Source organism: Xiphophorus couchianus, chromosome 1, assembly GCF_001444195.1.
Source record: "Xiphophorus couchianus chromosome 1, X_couchianus-1.0, whole genome shotgun sequence".
Taxonomy (NCBI): domain Eukaryota; kingdom Metazoa; phylum Chordata; class Actinopteri; order Cyprinodontiformes; family Poeciliidae; genus Xiphophorus; species Xiphophorus couchianus.
In genome coordinates, this window is record NC_040228.1 from 3,879,835 (window position 1) to 3,900,081 (window position 20,247).

The 20,247-nt window shown below is 39.9% G+C and overlaps 1 protein-coding gene across 1 annotated transcript in view; it reads right to left on the reverse strand.

Annotated features, from left to right (window-relative positions):
• Window positions 1-20,247, reverse strand: part of klhdc8b (kelch domain containing 8B) — a 165,463-nt gene that overhangs the window by 15,875 nt on the left and 129,341 nt on the right. The window contains exon 5 of the mRNA XM_028017307.1: window positions 6,735-6,836. Within this exon, the coding sequence (XP_027873108.1) occupies window positions 6,735-6,836 (102 nt within the window). The remainder of the gene's footprint in view (window positions 1-6,734; window positions 6,837-20,247) is intronic.

The window sequence follows — 20,247 nt, forward strand, 5'->3', positions numbered from 1 at the left end:
TAAAAAAAGCACTAGCTCACATATAACAAGACCATGTAATAAGTAAAATAATCTCCTAATGGAACTAGTACTTCTTTGTCAATATTAAGGAATGATTTATTTAAGACAAGCTCCTATATCTTGCTGAAAAGTTAACTGTAATTTTACTTAGTTTAATTTCAAGTGTGCTAAGATATCTGAACTAGAAACTAAACCAAAAATACTTGGTAAGACTTTGTGGCTTTGCAGTGCAGATAGTCACAGCTCAGTGTAAAGTCAAAGAAATCTCACATTTAGACAAATCAAAAGTCCCACGTTTCACCTTTCGGTATGTTCGGTTTGTAATCATAACTGTCAATTTTCAGTTTGAACTGAGACACAAATTTAAATTCACCTATAAGTTCAAAAATGAATCTAGAATGACTTTTGTTGTTTTTTTCTTTATTTCGCATTCATTTTAAACACAAACAAAATGAAAAGTTTGTGAGCTCTAGTAGAAGAAGGGCTGCCAGCTGTCAGGATGCACTTTTGGCAGGAAAGTGTCTTAAAACCTGCACGTTATGAATTTTGCCACAAGATATTTTTAACCTTAAAACAACAACAAGCTTAGGTATTCCAGGCTCCTGGAGAAAAGCCAAGCTTTTGTTTCCAAAGAGAAAAGGAGCCAACCAACGTTGGCGCAAGGAGCGAACAACAGAGAAGAGCAGACATACAGTATAATTGACAGCAAAAGTTTTTCTTTGATACATTTGGAAAACAAAGCCTGGCTCAGTAACATTGCTGCTGTAGCAGCTACCTGTCTAGCTGTGCATTGAGTGGGCAGGTCAAACTTACGTATGTCACTTATTTTCTACCTGCTCTGACCTAACTGAGGTTTCAGTTTGTTGAGGTTTTGAGGTTCGGCTGGACTATGTTTGTTTGTCCTCAGGTTGTTTCCTTGACTGTTTGAAGGCTATATTTCCAATTGTTAGAGTTGTGTAGCATAAATACTCCCAGTGTTCTGCATCTATCATGTGTCAGGGCTGTCATGACCTTTTTTTTTTTTGACAATGACAGATAAATTTATGAACAATTAGAAAATCACATAATTGTGTTAAAAGTGTGCTACATTTCTTCTAGCCCCTCAGATCTACCTTGAAAAAAAAGCAACCCTACTCCAATAAAATCCAACAATACATCTTATATGAAACTATTCCATTTGTTCTATTTGTTCTGGGCAGGAATAAGATCCTGAGGAAATTCAGAAATGTTCAGTATTTAGATGTTTTTAGTATTTATTGTCTTTAAAATGTCTGTTCTGACCTTCTCCTTCTTTCCCCCTCTCCTTCCTCTCTCACATTAGTAGCAATGCGCTCTGTTATTATACATCAGGCAGACCTAAGTTGTTGCTGTTTCCATGGAGACCCACATCACAGCAAGTCCCCAAATAACGTGATCCCGGTTATTGTGTGTGCATGTGTCTGTCACAGACTAAGATAATCATGTTGGAAGAACAAGGCGGTGGTGGCGGAGCGGCCTTTTCAAAGTGATCCGGGCCTGTTCAGCCATCATCTCCTTTATCATGAACACTCTCTCTCTGGATGACACACACACAAAGAAACACCTTGCCACAGGATGCTCAAAGGCTTTTCATCACTGCTTTGATTCTCGACCCACAGATGTCATGTCACTTCACCCATCCTTTCTCCTTCTTTTGACCTTTATTCTCCGTCTTCTTTACTGCTGTTTACGTCACTATCTCATTTTCATTTCCTTCCCATTGCTTACTTACAGCTTTGCTGTGCTTCTGTTTTTAACTCTTGTTTTTAACTTTGCAATTCTTAACCCATTTTCTCAGTCAGCTGCCTCTGACTTGATTTCCTGCAATTATTCTTTTTTTTCTAAACTCTCCTCCTCTCATTTCTCCTGCCTGTTCTATGCCTTTATTTTTTCTGCTTTGCACATCTCACACAATTGTCTTTTTTTTGTCTGTCACCTCACCAATGTTCAGCCACTGTTGCATTGTTCTCTCTCCTTTTATTGTGTTCTTTGCCTTTTCTGAGAATAACGTTAGACTCTCTACACACTTGTGGATCCCAATCCCAAAATAACCAATCTCCATGTAAACACTGTTGAGTTAAAAAATATACAACATTTTTTGACTCAGTTTCTAGAGGTATTTTTTGTCTTTATTGTATCCCTTTTCATCACTGCTCCTTCTTTCTTCTACACTAGATTATCGAAGCAGACAGCACCATAGACAGACAGGTGCATTAAATGAAGGAAATGGAAGCAACTTCTATCTATTTTTCTATAGGTTGTTGATGTCTTTTCTCAGACAAACACAATAGATGCTTTATGTTATTGTTTTAATTAGATGGATCCATTGACATTTTTCATGTTTGTGATCTTTGCATGAAGTTGATGCAAATGGTTTAAAATTTGCCACATTGGGCGCCACCACGGAGTAGGGGTTAGTGCGACCCATATTTGGAGGCCTTGAGTCCTCGACGTGGTCGGCGTGGGTTCGATTCCCGGACCCGGTGATATTTGCCGCATGTCTTACCCCCTCTCTTCCCCCTTCCTGTCAGCGTACTTTCGTATAAGGGACACTAGAGCCCACAAAAAGACCCCCTGGAGGGGTAAAAGAAAAACCTTTTTGCCACATTGTACATGGGAGAAGTTTCAAATTGCTTGAAATGGTTTACACTCTTTTCAAACTAGGTGAACACGTTGGTGTCTCTTCTGCATTTTCTTTGCTATGGACTACTGTTGCAGTTTGTTTTCTAGTTGGGTTTTTTTTGTTTTGTTTTTTTTTACGATGTTTTAGGCTTTACCAGCCTGTATTGTACAGAAAACAGACAGGAAACAGGGGAAGAAAGTAGGGGAACATATGCAGCTAATGGCTGGAGACCACGTACAGAACCCAGGAGAACTCCCTCGAAGACTATTACCTCTTAACATGGTGTGCACATTTTCCCAAATGAGCCACCTGACTGTGTTAAGAGTTCATCTTGTGGAAGGTGGGTTACCGGTTTGATCCCCCACTCCGTCTGTCTCCATTCTTTTCTTGGGTAACACACTTCTTCGGCTGGCAAGGCAGCTGGTGGTGGTCAGAGGGCCCGGTGTCACCCGAACAAGGTCACAATTGTCTGTCAAAATTCAGTAGCCTACCAGTGAATGAATGTGTGAATGACGGAATGTACTGTAGTTAGACTAGATAAAGCACTTTACAAGTACAGGACTTTTACCATTAGCATTTAACAAAACCCTTAGTGGAGTCCACTAAGGGATGATTGACGATTCGCACAATCATGTCCGGTATTCTAAAAGAATCTGGTTTTGGTCATCTCCAGGAAAATGTCTGACTGCACTGTTTCTCTGTTATACAGTGAGGTGTTCTGTGATGTTGAGGTCAGAAGTTTGTGTAAGTCAGTCAACTTCATCCTGACCAGATTTGCTCATTTGTCTTTGCTTTGTCCATTGGTTCGTAGTTCTGTTGGCACAGAAAGGACCACTCCCAAAATGTCTTGGTGTACTGAAGAAATAAGAGTTCCTTTCGAGGTGCATTGATATAATAAACCTAAATGGTTATGAATGGAAGTCCTTAAAATCCATCAGAGTGTGATGGGAGTAAGGCTTTTTTTCTTGCCATACAGTATCTTTCTGCTTTCATCTCAACAAATAGCTTTGATTCCAAATCAACCTTATCTGAACGTGTTCTCCACATTCACCGCCTGTCATGTCTTATGACGTCTTATGTTATAACATGGGGAATTTTACACACAAAAGTATTCTGAAGTTAACCACTTATACAGATTATGTCAACATCTTAGAAACAGAGAGATAGATTTGGTTGTCTTGGTGACAAGAACAAGTTAACACATATTTCTGCCTCTGTTTTGTCAGCTTGTTCACAATGCAGGTTTCTGTTAATATTCCAATGTAATAGACTTCATATGGCATAAAAAGGAAAGGTTTGGGTGGTAATAATAATGATGAAAGAAATCAAATAAATAAAGTTTATCAAATAAAAATAATGAGTAAGCCCTGGATGTTGGCTTGCTTCAGCAGATAATATACATGTATTCATAAAATGATATGGATGAACATGCAACTCCAGTCCGTCCTCTGGAACAGCTGGCATGTAATCATAATTTGCATCCATGCATCAAGTTGTCACTCATAGTTATAAATGAACACATTAAGGCCTGAACAAATATAACATCTAATCTATGTATCTGGGGCATGGTAATTTTGAAATTCAATTACACTCTTAAAAAAGTGACAGGCATTATGAAAACACATCAACGTTAAATCAGTCTGGAAGTTGGGTGACTTAATAACAATGCTAATACTATCTGATAACTTTGGTCAAAGGAGATAGCTGTGAGATTTCATTGGATTAGCCCAATGTCCTTCAAGAATATGAACCAGTGGGCCGACAAGTTTTTTAAAAAACACTTTTTTGGTTATTATGACGGCCCCAGACTGGTCCCTAACCATTGGCTGACCAAGCATTGTATGGCAAATGGCCAGTCCAATTTCTGCCAGCAGCAGAATCTCCCAAACCAAAGCAGGGTTCTAATAGTTTTACGTTTTTCATTATAGTTTAGTTTTATTTCATTCTGACTTTTTGTTTGTCTAATTTAGTTAGTTTTCAGAGTGTGTTTACTAGTTTTTATGAGTTCTTATTAGCTAGATATCCTTTAGTTTTAGATTCATTTTTATTAGTCATTGTCATGCAGTGGTTTGTTGATGGTGAGGATGGGCGCGGTGAGACCCAGGGTGAAATGGAGAAAAGAGTTTATTCTACTCCTCAAGGTTCTCAAAAGTAGGAAACACAGGTGAGCAACGAGACATGAACACAGACTCAGGAAGGGGAACAATGACTTGACAAAGACAAGAATCCAGTGGGGAGATTAAATGCACAAGGGAACGATCAGGGAACAGGAGACAGCTGGAACCATTATAAGTAATTTCCCTTTTAATTTTTTATGTTAAAAACATGTTTTATGTCTCACAAGCTCAAAATATCCCATTAGAATAACCTCTCACACACACATGCGCCCGCGCACATTCCATTCCATTTTCCTCAAAGCCTCTCGTGGAATCTTCTTTCGCTCTCGTCAGGACGAGACTGACGTGTTACTCAAACACACTCACACACACACACACACACACACACACACACACACACACACACACACACACACACACACACACAAACACACGATCTGAACGGCTGTCCGACCGAATGGCTGATCGTCACACTGAGCTCCAAGAATAGAAGAGGCTGCTAGGGCGCATTAGGCCTTCATGTGAATGTGGTAAACCAAATCTGACAGGTTTCAATCAATGTAAAGCACAGCTGAATATGTGATGTTTTTTTAAGAATAAGACAAAATATGGAAAAAATGTGGGCTTGGTGGAAGTTTTGTAAAACATTGTCAAAAAATGACCTCTGTTGAAAACCGAGCAGCTGTTTTTAGATAAGACAGGAACATTTTTTTGAAGTTGCTCTGTGTCCATGAAAAAAACATCAACAAAAAAGAAAGAAAGAAGGTAAATTAACACAGTGTCGCAAAAGGGCATGCATTGGACGAATCAGAAATTGTTTGGCAATCTGACTGATTTGAGTTCAAGATTAAGTTCAATATCTTGGTATAACGGCAGCTGCATTTCCATTCCAAATGTGCACAAAAGTTAGGAGATATTCAGCTAATGTCAAAAAAATCAAATTCTGCAATTCCGTGAAATTATCTTTTGACCATTTCCTTTCATCGTCTTCTTTAACAACATCCAGTTGTTGATCACGTGACTTGTGTGATGCAAAGTGTTAAGGCCTAAAACTACCAAGTGCTAACACTTTTTATGGAAAAACGTGACTTTTTTCCAAAATTGATGCGTTTCTATTCAGCAAATTTATTTTCAGAATTCAAATTTGCACAATTACACAGTCAATGGAAAAGCAGGGATGAAAATTGACGCTCATTTGCCTATGAGTATATAAACTACAAACATACAGTATATTTTTGAATGCATGAAAGCATTAATATCTGAATGCTGCACATAAATACACTATGGGTAAATGTTACTTAAATATATCTAAAGGTGCATCCACACCAGCACTACAACCATTTCATCTTTCTTCACCTTTCGTGAAGAAGGAAGATGCACTCAATGTCTTCTTCAGAGATTTTTCCAATAGTGCTTCTTGGTACAGCACCTCCGCAGGTGAGGAGGTCAACATTTTGTTCCATAGGGTTTGGTTGGTTTGATATAGTGCAGTGTGAAAGTGAACTGCACCAACTGAAAATGGAACAAATGTTGCAATTTTGGTCCCCAATCAAACCGAGTCTACCAAGTTACCAGGTGTGAAAATACCCTACCTCTATAGAGTAAATATAGAGGTGATCTGTGCAACTAAAACAGCAATACATGTTTTGTCTATTCATGGGCAGAAATGTCTTAGCAACAAGAGAAATAAACAGACAGAAACAGAAGCTGCCTTTTGTGAACAAGCTGTCAGAGAGCAGATGAAGGAAATGAGATTTATGTCCAGAAAAACAAAACTTGAACCACCATTAATGAACAAACTGATAGAAACAAGGTTCCAGTGAGTCAGAGGGCTCAATCATAGACTGTGGATGACTGGTTTTCAGTGGGTTTCAGTGATGAGAACCAATTCTGCTTTGGCTAAGAGGACGATGCTAGAATATCTTTTTTGTGCCAGGAAACAGTAAAATGAGGAGGGAAAACATAGAGCTACTGACCCAGACCACCAGCTACGATGACTCTTCCTCCAAGGCATCCTGCCACAAAGTCCGCCCTCTTTTCCCGCATCCTGGATGTTCGGCTGGGTTTGATCCAAACACCTACCAAAAGAAGAACAACAAGAAAGACAGTCAGCCACCTCAGCCTAAACTAGTTTTATTTCCAAGTTTCTTTGAGAATAATAAATTCAAAATGCTGAAATTATTCAGAAAGTCCTTTGTATATATATTTTTGCCTTAACTAGGCAGTCACTCTTCTCATTCCAGGACATGAAAACAGTAAAACAGTCAGATTCAGCTGTTTCGTCGGTCAAGTTGTTGGATTTGTTTACCAAAAGCATCCATAGTTGCACATCGTACCGTACAGTTTAATGTTAAATACAGACTGCAAAAAAAGTACACATATTTTCACTGTTTTGGGGTTTCTGTTAAATTGCGCAAATTGGAAATACAAAAATGAATTAGATTAATGGGAACATCAAAAATTTTGAAAAACATTTTTTGATAAAAAGATTTTGATTTTAGGATGAGGTGGCTTTTCGACTGTATCAAAATTAATGTATTTCATAAAACTGCAAGGGAAACAAAATATTTCCACTAATCTTTGGGATACCAGGATGTAAAGGTTTTTAAACCCTTAAAGCATTCAGGCACACACAACAGGTTCCACATTGTCATACGTTATATTTGTCAAACACAAATGAAGCTGGGGTGAATGAAATGGCAAAAATCCATATCACACTTTCTATCCCCACTAAAATCAGAGCCAGGATTTTATTTTTAGCTAATGCAAAAACACAACACCTTAAAAAATATATTTGTATTTTTATTTTGGTATGTGTACCATTCGCCATAATATTTTGGTACAGTTGGCATTTATGCATAAGTGTGGTCAGACATGGGGCTGTACAGTGGCGCAGTTGGTAGCACTGTTGCCTTGCAGCAAGACGGTCCTGGGTTCAATTCCCAGCCTGGGGTCTTTTTGCATGGAGTTTGCATCTTCTCCTTGCGCATGTGTGGGTTCTCCGGCTTCCTCCCACAGTCCAAATACATGACTGTCAGGTTGATTGATCTCTTAAAATTCTCTGTTTGTGTCCTTGATTGTTTGCCTCCGTGTTGCCCTGCAATGGACTGGCTACCTGAACCCCACCTTTTGCCTGTTGACCCCCACGAGGGGTAAGTGTGTTAGAAAATAGATGGATAGTCTAATAGACAGGTAAAGTGCACATTTAGAGCTATAAGTGAAAGCAAAAGGAGGAAAATAAACATTAACATTAGCACAAACATTAGCAGAAGCAGTAGCATTTCACTGCCCCCTTTAGCATTAGCCTTTTCCCTAAAAAAAGCTTTTAGCTATTTTTCTTATTTATTAGCCACGCTGAGCACACTGAATGGAGTAAGTCAATGTAAGACAACGTGCTAGTGATGCCCCACATGCTACTGACAGCATTTAGGCTAATGTTAGCAATTTGGCTCATTTTAACTTGTACACTAATTTAAACATAATGAATGGCATAAGTCCATGTTACTCAACATGCTTGTGACTCTCCACATGTTATTGAGTACATTGCAGCTTACTTTAGTTTGTAGCATCAGAACGCTGGGTTCCAACCGACGGGTACACTTTGGCAGGCCCCGTTTAAATTTCTGAAGAAATGTTCTAGTTTTTATATTATTTCCCCGTCAAGTAGTTCATTGGTCTGTGTTTCACAAAGCACTGCAGTCCAATCCAATTCTTATGTAGAATTCATGAAAGTCCAACAGCTGTTTTCTAAACTCTGTCAATTTGCTCTTTTAAGACAGGATGGAGGAATACACATGGTTTCAGTTTTTGTCACCTCTCTATCTTGCTGTTACAATCTTGACATTACAGAAAGAAGTAGGAAATAACTGCAGAGCCAATCACTAGATAGAGAGAGAAAGAAAGACAGCAGAAGCCAAAAGGTAGGAATACATGGAGGGGGAAAAACTGCATTTTACACAACAAGATCTGCCTGGAGAGCTCCCAGCACCCTGCTCCTTTTCCTTCCTCTGGCTTGAAACCCCTCACAGATTAAATTTCTATATTTGGACCATGATAAGAGGTGACGCATTGCTTTTCCCACCGCTCCTCGTCTCCTGTGCTAGAAGAGTCATGGCAGGAGTTGGAGATGGCAGTTTACACAAATCTAATAAAACAAATCAATATTCTAAAAACAAAAATGGCTGTATGAGGTCACAAGTGAGTTGATTCATAAAACTATCAAAATGTGTAAATATTCTATTTGCTTGGGGTTGACCTTTGTTGCTGCTGCCAGCATTTATTAAACTCTACTTTCCACTAAGGCTGGGTGACATGACTTAGAATTTTATCTCAATATTTTGTGGTACTGTTGTGATAACGATAAAAAAACGATTTTTTACTTAGGTAACTTTATGGCGGTGACTGTACTTATAGCAGTGCTCCTCAATTCCAGTCCTCAGTCCTGCCCTGCATGTTTTAGATGTGCCTCTATTCCAGAACAGCTGATTCAAATGATTGCATGACCATCAAATACTGCAGCAGCCTGTTAATCACCTTTTTTTTGTATCTGTTAATGTTTATAGGCATTATTGACTGGAAACATATACTTAATCAAATTTTGTATATAATGCTTTAGCTCCAGTATTCTGGCCAGAAACAATTTATTTCTATTTCCGCAAACAAAAAGCTGGTGACCTATTTAGTTATTTAGTTTAAAGCCTGATGTGGGTCAGACATGCTGGGTATTTAGACTGCTGAGCTTCCTTCCTAGCCCTTATCCACTCTTCAAATACTGAATAGTCAGCTGGAAAATGACTTGGAAGTGAATACATTAATTCCTTACAACGTCTGAGACAATTTGATGCTTTCCAACACGGAGCCACTGGGGCGGACTTGGATGACCTCCAGTTGAAGTGTTATAGTGCTAAATCCAGAGAGTACTTTATAGGAGCAGTGGAGCAGTGGAGGACGCTGCAGAGGATCAAGGTATTACTCAGAGAAAAGATGGATGTGTCGGTGAAAAATATGTTACTTGGCAGACTGCTAAACAGGGTTACCTGAGACCAGGTATCTAACTGAAGAAAATGTGGTTCTTTTTGAGAAAACAGTTGATGAAAAGTGAAAATAATATTGTTTTTATTTTAAAACAACCCTAGATTCAATTGGAAATGATGAACCCATCAGAATATCACATTGTGGGAAATTTTCTTTTTCCCATTTCTGTTAGCTTGTAATTATGCAGACAGACTGAAAAAAATTAATTCAAAATTGAACAAAGCACTCAGACTATTTCAGAGGAAACATTCATCCTTACTCTTTATCATAATTGTTTTGTATTCATTTTTCTATATTTCAATCACTCTTATGGTTTGACATCTGTTTAAGCTAATCCGATAAAATATTCACCAACATTTTATGAATTCAAACACTTTGACATGTTCACAAATGCACATTATACACTGTGGTTGGTTTAATTTGAAGCTCCCATTACATTCCAATACGAAGCAGCCATGTTGGATTTTGAAGCTGAGTGCAGTGAGAAATGTTTGACTTATTAAGTCAGAGTTCTGAATCAACATGGCTGCCTCATTTTAAAATGTGACGGAGTTCCAGAGAATGCTTAGAAATGTCCCAGTCAGGACTAGTTTTTTGGTCCCAGTCAGATCTGTATTCCAATTTCAAGCCGAATCACAGTTGGATATCTCACTTGAGTTCAAAAAATAAATCCCATCAACTGTCCTCATTCCTGGCAGTCTTCTGTAGGGGTGGAGTCTGTAACTTCTGCTTGGATAGAGGACGTTGCTCTCAAGCACTTTGTTTTGATGCCTTACATGTTTTAAACTTTATTTTGAAGAAGCTGTTCTGGGGATTACTTGATTCTCTCTTTTTTTCCATTTGTGGTCTTTGTGTTAAAAATGACAGATAAACAGACGTGATCCTGCAATCAATGGATTAGTTTTTTGTCAGTGACTCAAGTTTCGAGTCTCAAGACAAATTTTTACCAAATCAAATGGAGTTAATGACAGTCATGGAGGGTCTCACTGGGGATCCTTCCACACAAACCTTGGTAAAATAGCAATGTGTTGGTCTTTTAAGGCTGATCTCACAGGATTAAGAGCTTAAAAGGAGAAGGTTTATTGAAAGAGCTGCTGTCTTAAATGTCATTTTAAGTTTCAGTATCTCTGCATTGTCATTCTAAATCAGGGGTGGGCAATCCTGGTCCTCGAGGGCCGGTGTCCTGCAACTCTTAGATGTCTCCCTGGTACAACACACTTGAATCCAACAGCTGAATCACCTCCTAAGTGCAGTCAAGTTCTCCAGAGTCCTGCTAATGACCTCATTATTTGACTCAGGTGTGTTGAAGTAGAGATGCATCTAAAAGTTGCAGGAGACCGGCCCTCGAGGCCTGGAGTTGCCCACCCCTGTTCTAAATGAAGGACTAGGTGGCAATTAACCCTCGCACGATCTTAAGACGGGTCTTTTAGACCCAACAAGTTTTTTTTTTCTCTGCCTGAAGTTGTGTGCACTTTTATGAGTTTTTTTTATTTTGTGGTGTTGGAAACTGACCGTCTGACGGGGACGCAAGAAATCGTTTCTCAGTAGCCGAGGGCCCAGAACTTCACTTCACAGCGAAACGTAGAACAAGGAGCTTGTACTTACCAGGCTAGCTTCATACGGGATAGACTTGTAATTCTGAACCCAAACTGGTGGTATCCTTGGCCTTCTCACTTTTCTGTTTCTTTCCTTTTTTAAATGAAACTGGAAACTTCTATGAATGAATTAATCTGCAGTTAAATGGACTTGCCATAACTCGTTTTCCCTCAAGAAGGATCTGTTGGGCTCTGTGGCATTTCACTGTACATTTTGTTGCCCTGACAAATAATTTAAGTTGTTAAGTTTGTTAGTCTGTGCATGAGCATCCAAAAAGGTTGATATGGAGCCATATCAACCTTTTGATATGGCTCCATATGCCTGTGTTTTGATATGAAAAACAAAACACAGGCATCACATTTTTAGCCTAGATTATTAATTGCTGTATTGGTCAATGGGTAATGACAGTCTTCATCATTTTAGTTTGACATGAGAAACGCACCACAAAAGAAGAAGAACATTGACCGCCTTGCCACCTGGATGGCCGATCTTAGCAGCTTGCTTCACAAGTATCTATAGTTGGATTCACAGAGTTTGCAGTCAAAACAAGAATACAGACTAAAGTAGTGACCTTAGTGGCCCAGTTAGTGTAGCTCAAGTTTAGTTACGCTGTATTTAAGCTCTCAGGATTGTCATGTCCAAGATGACAGACAATCTACACCAGCATAAGTAACATCAACGGAAATAGAGTTCTACGAAAATATTTTACTTTCAAAATATTTTCATCAGAGGCAAAAGTCTAATAAAACTGAAAGATTTGATTTTTCCCTCTGCAGTAGAGATCTTCAGAGAAGAGGGGAGACATTTTTTTTTAGATAACATTAATGTGTTGAGGTGCTCGCTGGAGGAAGTAATGCAGTAGCAGTGCAGCTAAATGTTAATCTCTGTGTCAGAGGAGAGACGGCAGGGCCACCAGCAGCTTGCTAATAGATATGCTGGCTGCAACAGACCAGCTATTCAGGCGTGGAAAATGGAAAGGAAAGATAGCATGCAAATTGTGTCCAGATATATGGGGAGAGAAAAAAGGGGAATGGAGCTTTCAAACAACCATGCAGGCTCCTAATTTATGTTTTTCTCCATGTTTTCTCTTGACAAATTGGCAGGAATAATCATAACTTGTGTTTGTTCGCCCTCTGAGCTACGTTGGATTCACGTCAGCATTTGTACTTCTTTGCTGATGGGAGATAAATATGTTTGTTTTATTTGTGTTGTGTTAGGCATGTAATACCAATAGTGCTGAATATTGTAGCCTTTTTTAGCATGAACCATTCAGCCATATTCTGTGTGAAGCTACACTAATGGACATTTTGCAGGATATAGATGTGTTCATTTCTGACTGTTTTCTTATGTGTGAATGACAAGTGGACTGCAGATAGCTCCAAAAGCAGGAAGTGGACTATAGCATAGGGAATTCTGGGTAAATACAATCAAAAGAAACATGCTAGCATGAAAATGTCTCACAATAGCAAGCCATTTCTCGCCAACAAAGAAATCCTACAACTGCTAAAAATCTGACGCCACTCTGATAGGTATTTTGTTTACCTAAATACAAAGAAAGAACCACAGACAACGTTTATGAGTTTTCAACCAAGCTTCTGCAGAAGGAGAAAACATAGCAAACCACTTCTTCAAGGTGTTTACCAAGCGTTCTGACTCCCTGCAGCTGAGCCTGTCTTTTTTTATTAAGCAGGAGAAAGAAGGGAGTCGAGAGTGAAATGTGGGAGAGTGATAAATCAAAGAATGGCTATTCTGAAACAAGGAAGAACACATAAACTAACACACCGGCCCTTTAAGGAGGATCCCTAGATTAGAAAGCAGCTGCAGCTTCAAGGTTTTAGGTAAAAAGCTAAGTTTGTCTTTCACACAGTTTAACAGATTCTTCCTCCCTGGGGTGTGAAAACTAAACCTTTAAATGAAAAACAAACTGGTAACTACTTATGTAAGAATGATAACAAAACATAATTATTCTAACACACTCCATTTTTGTTGTCATTTTGTGAAGAGGGAAGTGGCATCCAGTGTCTTCTTCAGAGGTTTTTGTGTTGTTTCCTTCAGTGGTTTGTGGCACAGCGCCTCCACAGGCAAGGAGGGGAACAGATATTTCAAAAGATATAATTTGTTTGACACAGTCCAGTGTGAAATTGAATCTCACCAGCTAAAAATGTAACAAATGTTGCAACTTTGGTCTAGCAGATTATCACATGTGGAAACACTCTAAGTTGTACAATACAATGGCTGAGCCTTGCTCTCTAAGTTCCACCAAGGGATGGAGGCCTTGGAACATCCACCCCATCCACCCTGCCTTTATTAAATTAAACTGGGTGACAGAGAGATGCTTTGTGTTTCTGGATGCGGAGGTCCCTCTGTGTCTGTGTGCATTCTCACCTCCACTGCTTCTCACAAAGCTTGTCAAGCAGAGAGAGCGCAAACCACTCTCCCATGAAAAGGAAAAGAGGCTGCAGGTTTTTTTTTCCCTCCTCTTTGCCGCTTTAACCCGCAAGAAGGAAAGACAAGCCACTTCAAGGAGAAAACACGGCTGCTTGTCAGCACCAACTATTAATTCTCTCGCTCGATCCAAATCCGAAGTTTGGAGAGGAGATGAGACACTGATTTATGTTGGCTGGCGCCACTCTTGTATCTGTTGGGCCAACTGGCCGCCGGGGCTGCTCTCACACAAACCGTCGGTGGTGGCGCATGCAGGCAGCTGATTTGAGTGACATGTGGGGCAGATCCGTGTCTGGTGGACTCAGCTGGAGGAGAGGAGCGAGTGTTTATTTAAAGCTCAGAATCAATCCTGTTCCTTCTCCTGTTTCGCCCTCCCAGACGTTTCGCTCGCCTCCCATGACTAGGCTGCATATGACCGGCACACACCTTTAGAAAGCCAGAGAATATTACAGCAGCATTGCTCGCACACCCAGACACACACACACACACTGCTATGAAAAGGCATTAAGAAGTCTCTGTAAACACAACTGTCCTTCAAATAAAAGGGATGGTTGAGACTAAAGCACCAAACTGAAAACTTTTGTCATCCAGTTTTTGGTAGAAAGAGAGAGAGAGCAGAAAATAGAAATAAATCCTGCAAATGAATATGATTGAGCTCAAATTAATTTAACATGCGATTAATTGATTTATTGCTTATTACAGCAGGCATATGTCAGTGCCGAAGCAGAAATCAAACTTCCACACTGAGTGTAGCCAACAAGCAGACCAGGGCAACAAGAATATAACTCCATTCTATAACTCTAATCTAAGAAATTATTGTTTTCCTAGATGCAGGTAGTGAAACCACAGTTCTCCTCCCTTAAAAAGGATGAAACTTTTCATTCCCATTGAATGAGACACTATACAACTGTAAAATGTCTTTTTACAGTTGTCCCTACAGGCCCTTGAGTTGTCTACCACTGCTGAACTCTTGTTTCATTCTGCTGTGTGAGCTGCAATAGGACGACTCTGGCTCGTAGTCTCTGGGGTTTGCTACCGTTTGTTCAGTTGCTGCTCTTTTTTGTCCAAACACACACTTGACCTTGTAGCTGGAAGCAGGAAACGCATATCAAGCACATCAGTTTGTTGTTGCTCATGACTAAAAAAAAAAATCTTCACAGATCAACATGACATACTATGACATGCTCTCATGTGGATGTAGCAGCAGCAACATTATCAGCCTGTGTCTTTCCACATCACCCTGATGAAGGTGGTTTCTACCCCTGCTTGTGTGTTTTGGAGCAGATTCATCATCCAGCATGTCAGTAAGCAGATGCAGATCCCCTGGACCGTACAGGAACATCAGGGTACGCAGTGCGAAGGCTGACGCAGCCCAGTGAGGGATGTAGAGGCAGGCAGACAAAACCTCCTGACAGTAATTAACACCTACTGTGAGCTGCACTGTGTCCCTTCAGTTGACACACATGCTTCCTGTTGATTTACACCGAGGTCAGGGCTGTGCTAGTTTGTCTTAACGACAACATGACTTCAGACAAAAATGTAAACTTGTTCTCCGTCAACAACTATGCCACTGCCATGATTTGTCTGTGAATCATGGTGCATCCGTAGTACACCATCACATGGTGTAAGCTGGTAGGAAGCAGCCCCTTGTTCTATGCATTGCTCCATACAGAGGGCCTGGACCTTTGGCAGTTGAGGAACTGGAGGCGTAGAATCCAACCGTAAATGCTTGGCCATGATGTATGTGGTGCACCGGATTGACCGTGAAGAACACTATGCTATGAAGCTTACAAGAAACTGCATGCGCTGTAAACAACCATGCCTCACTGTAAAGAGAGAAGTGCCAAACTGAACAAGTTGGCTGCTAGTGAAAGCTGCAAGCTGTGGAAGCGTGACCAACACTGCCTGAATGGCTTTGTTTACTTCCTCTGCTGCCATTGCCAAACTACAACCAAAAGCAGACTACAATTCTGAAACAGCATGGAAAATTGCCATGGTTCACAACTCAATGACAATTGGCCCGCTTGAAATGCATCATAAAAAAATCCAGATCAATGCAATAAATCCCAAATGGAGAACTGAAGGGAGAAACGAGAGGAATTAAGAAGGAAGATAATGGCCTTAAGATCACATCTCTGCTGTTTGATGGATGGATGGATGGATGGATGGATGGATGGATGGATGGATGGATGGATGGCCAACAACATGTCTCAAATCATGATGTTCTTCAAGATTTATCTACTTACCTCACATCTGAACCCATGCCGAAAGGTCACCTAGCCTAGCATACATGGCAAATAAGAACCAATGTGACATCAGCCTTGCAGGTCTGGCTTAATTTAAATACATCCTAATTCAATTGTGTTTATATGTATTTATATATAAAGCAAAATCCCATCAAAGTCATCCTTAAATATCAGTCACATTATGAGAATGAAATTTTGCATTGTCTCATCTACAAAGTCATCCGTTCTCACTACCAGAACTAGAACTCAGACTAGCTCAGCTCTGAACTCTGTGTCAAACATCAGGAGGTGTGTTTGCAGAGTGAAGAGAAGTGTTTGGATTATATCCGAGGTTCTGCAAACAAGGTTAATCACTGTCAGAAGGGATTTTTCTTCCCTGTCTCTACATCCCTGACTGGGCTGCGTCAGCCTTCGCACTGCGTACCCTGATGTTCCTGTACTGTCCAGGGAATCTGCATCTGCTTGCTGACATGCTGGATGATGAATCTGCTCCAAAACACAGAAGCAGGGGTAGAAACCACCTTAATGAGGGCGATGTAGAAAGATATAGGCTGCTTTTTACGTGTCAACGTAAAAAGTCAGCAATAGGAGTGAAAGGCAAATATTGTTTAATATCTGCCAAAAACAGGCTGATAGGTAAGTAAACAAGCATTAATGCAGCAGGTCAGAGGTGAAAAAAAAAAAAAAGTTCTCACTGCAAACAAATGATGCTCAGAAAATCACAAATCGGGCGTGCCGTGGTGGCGTAGCGGTTAGCGCGACCCGTATTTGGAGGCCTTGAGTCCTCGAAGCGGCCGTCGCGGGTTTGACTCCCGGACCCGACGACATTTGCCGCATGTCTTCTCCTCTCTCCTTCCCCGTTTCCTGTCAGCCTACTATCATATAAGGGACACTAGAGCCCACAAAAGACCAAAAAAGCAAAAATCACAAATCAATAAGTAAAACTGACTGGAAGCCAGTAAAGTAAACAGAATGTATCAGTTCTGTATGGAAGGATAAAATCATTGGATCGTCATCAGAGGTTAAAAACTAAGAAGTCATCTCCCATATAGGAGTGACCAAGAAGTCAGCAGTAAAGATCTATAAGCTGTGAGGAAGTGTTTTTTTCCCTTTGACCTCCTTTTGTTCAGTGATGATGCGTTCAAAGGCAGCAGCCTGAAGCTGCTGCTTTCTGCTGATATGCACATTCCATGTGAAAAACTTGCAGCAGAAAGAGACTGATCAATATTCAAAAGGCTGCACCCGGGGGAAAGAGGATGGCACAGGAGTGTGTGCAGTAGAAATAGTCGAGCCTTAATAAGTTAGCAAGTTCTGCTAGTTTTCTGGTAACCAGGTTCTTGATAAATCTACCACTCAGTGAGCAACCGCATGAAAATCAATGAAGACTTTGATCAATAAATATTTTTTAACCTATTACCAAAAATGCACAAAGATGGCGGCGTGTCATTAGAGTGGATATCCTATATAGAAAGGTTATTAGTCCTCAATGCAGCTGTCTGGGGCTTGATGTAGAGATATTAAGACCTTTGCTGCATGTCTTCCACTTTCTTTATCTGCCCATTTTTTCCTAACCAGCATCAATAACGGCTAGCAGCATCACAAAATCTTAAATAAATGTTTGACCAGTGTCGTCCAGTTTCACTGGTCCTAATAGGTAATCAGCCATTTAGAAACTAAGAATTTAATCTTTCTTCATGATCTGTGAACAAATAAACCCAATTACTACATGGCAGACAGGCAATATTACTCTAAGTGGAGGTACATTTGGCATTTCAAAAAGGAAGGGAAAAAAAGTTAATTTCCTTTAAAAAAACTAAAAAAAGTTCTGGTATCTTTATGAAAATATGCTAAAGGGGAAGCTGCACAGAAAGAAGATCCTGGGTTCGATGTGATCCTTCTGCATGGAGTTTGCATGTTCTCCCGGTGCATGTTTGGGTTCTCTCTGGGTACTCCGGCTTCCTCCCACAGTCCAAAACCATGACTGTTAGGTTAATTGATCTCTCTTAATTCTCCTCTGGTGTGTGTGTGTGTGTGTGTGTGTGTGTGTGGTTGTTTGTCCTGTCTGTCTCTCTGTTGCCCTTCACTGGACTGGCCCCATTGCTGGATGACTGACCCCTCTTCTGCCCCATTGACTGCTGGAGATAGGCAGCAGCACCCCTGATGACACCAGTAGGGATGGATGGATGTTGAAGGGGAAGTATTGTGATTTTCCAGGGACATTATGCTATAAAATGGTACTATCAGGCTACCAAGGTTAAAGTAACTGTTTAGTGACTCTAGAGGAAATACACTCAGAGACAGATATTTAAACTAACTATGCTAACAAGGCTAATCATGCTAACTGTGCTAAGTGGCCTATCAGCTCATACATAAAGCAAATAGTTAAAAAAAATCAGCTCACAGTTTCTCTCTCTCTCCACTACAGGCTTTTATAATGTTACAATACACCTACCAAACTTTCCCATAACAGCAAGTTTGATTTTTTAATCAAAAATTAAGCAGTTGAAGCTTGAAGCTACGTTGAATGCATCTTGCAAAAAAAAACAAAAAAAACCCAAAACTGTCCATCTTATACATTTCCAGAGACTTTTATTTATTGATTCTTAATTCATGTTAACATAAAGAAATGTCAGGACTGCTAACATTTCCATTCATGCAGAAAGTAGACAAAAATATAATTTATAGTTCTTTAAGAAATACCCAAATCTGTAAAAATCTAATTGGACATATCGGTTAAGAAAAAAACAAGTGGTGCCCAGAAATCAGCAACAAAATCTTGATTGTTGAATTTCTGTTTATGATCAGAAATCATAAACAGAAATTGTCTGCTTTGTTATATTTTTATTATTATTCCCTAGCAATTCATTTTTCTTTACTTGTACATCTGACAGTTTCTACTAGTTTTAGCACTTTTTATATTTCTGTGTGGATATTTTTAACCCTGCAGTGAATCCCACTTTACAAGCTGCTAGTAAACTTTAAATCTCTCTTCTCCTTTCATGTCTTTTCTTGATTAAATAGGTTTGTGGATCTTTTGTGCAACACAAAGTCTTAACAAATCTTCTCTCTGTTACAGTGCCTTCATCTGTCATCTATCCTCTTGTACTCTAAAGCCAAGTTTGCAGCTCACTGAATGCGTTAATAATCACATTTTCTCCTGGGGCATAACCACACACAAACACACACTCATGATCTCACAATGTGAGGCTGTTGCTGCAGTGCAGATGTGATGAATAACACTCTAGCAATCGATTACGTAGCTCGATGCTTTAATCCTCATCCTCTCAGGCCTCATGAGGATGGAGAGGATGTGCAAAGAAAGTCGAGGGAAAAGAGGACTTGGAAAAGTTTCTGCATGGCGGAAATGATGGTCTGCGATAATCTGTTTCATTAGGCACACACCAGTGGCTTGGCTTTACGGGAGGAGGGAAGAGAGCTGCTAACACCTGAATGTTTACCTGCTGAATGATAGAGGATATTACCTGGCTTGTCCTGGACAAAGCAGGTTATTACGGCTCAGTGGGATCCAGTGGTGCTTCAGGAAGCTGTAGGGTCCTATAGGATCCGCTAATGAGCATCCATGGCTTCTGAGTAATCCCATAAATATTCATGCTCTGTGGGTGGCAGCTATGCTTCATGGTAAAGAAACATTTTATCTTTTAGCATATGGACGGTTGATTTTATACAACAAGCTATGAGTCAAACTTAACAGGGTTTTTAATAAGAATCTAGAAAACTATGGGATCACAGAGAAAACTGCTGGATCTCTTATTACCTCTGCATAGAGATGTTTGGTCATGGCAACATCTAAATGTCAAAGTTTAACTATTATTGCAATACCAGGAAAAAGACTAGACCACTTCCATGGAAACTGTTTTTTCTTTCTAGTGTTCAAGGCAATAACTTTACTTTTCAAAAGTTTTGGTGTTGTTTATGCTTTTCAAATGGCTGCATTAATCATAACAGACCTGAAAAAGGAAGTAAACTTCGGGTGCATTCACATAAGCTCTCTTCAGTCCACCTTTACTCAAACTATAGTTCATTTCCCTTCAAAGTCCGGTTCGTTTGAGGAGATGTGAACACGTCAACCTATTCTAACTCTGACGTGGACTAAACAGGTGAACTCTGGTCCAACCAAAAACCTTCGTCTCAGTTCTCTTGAAGAGAA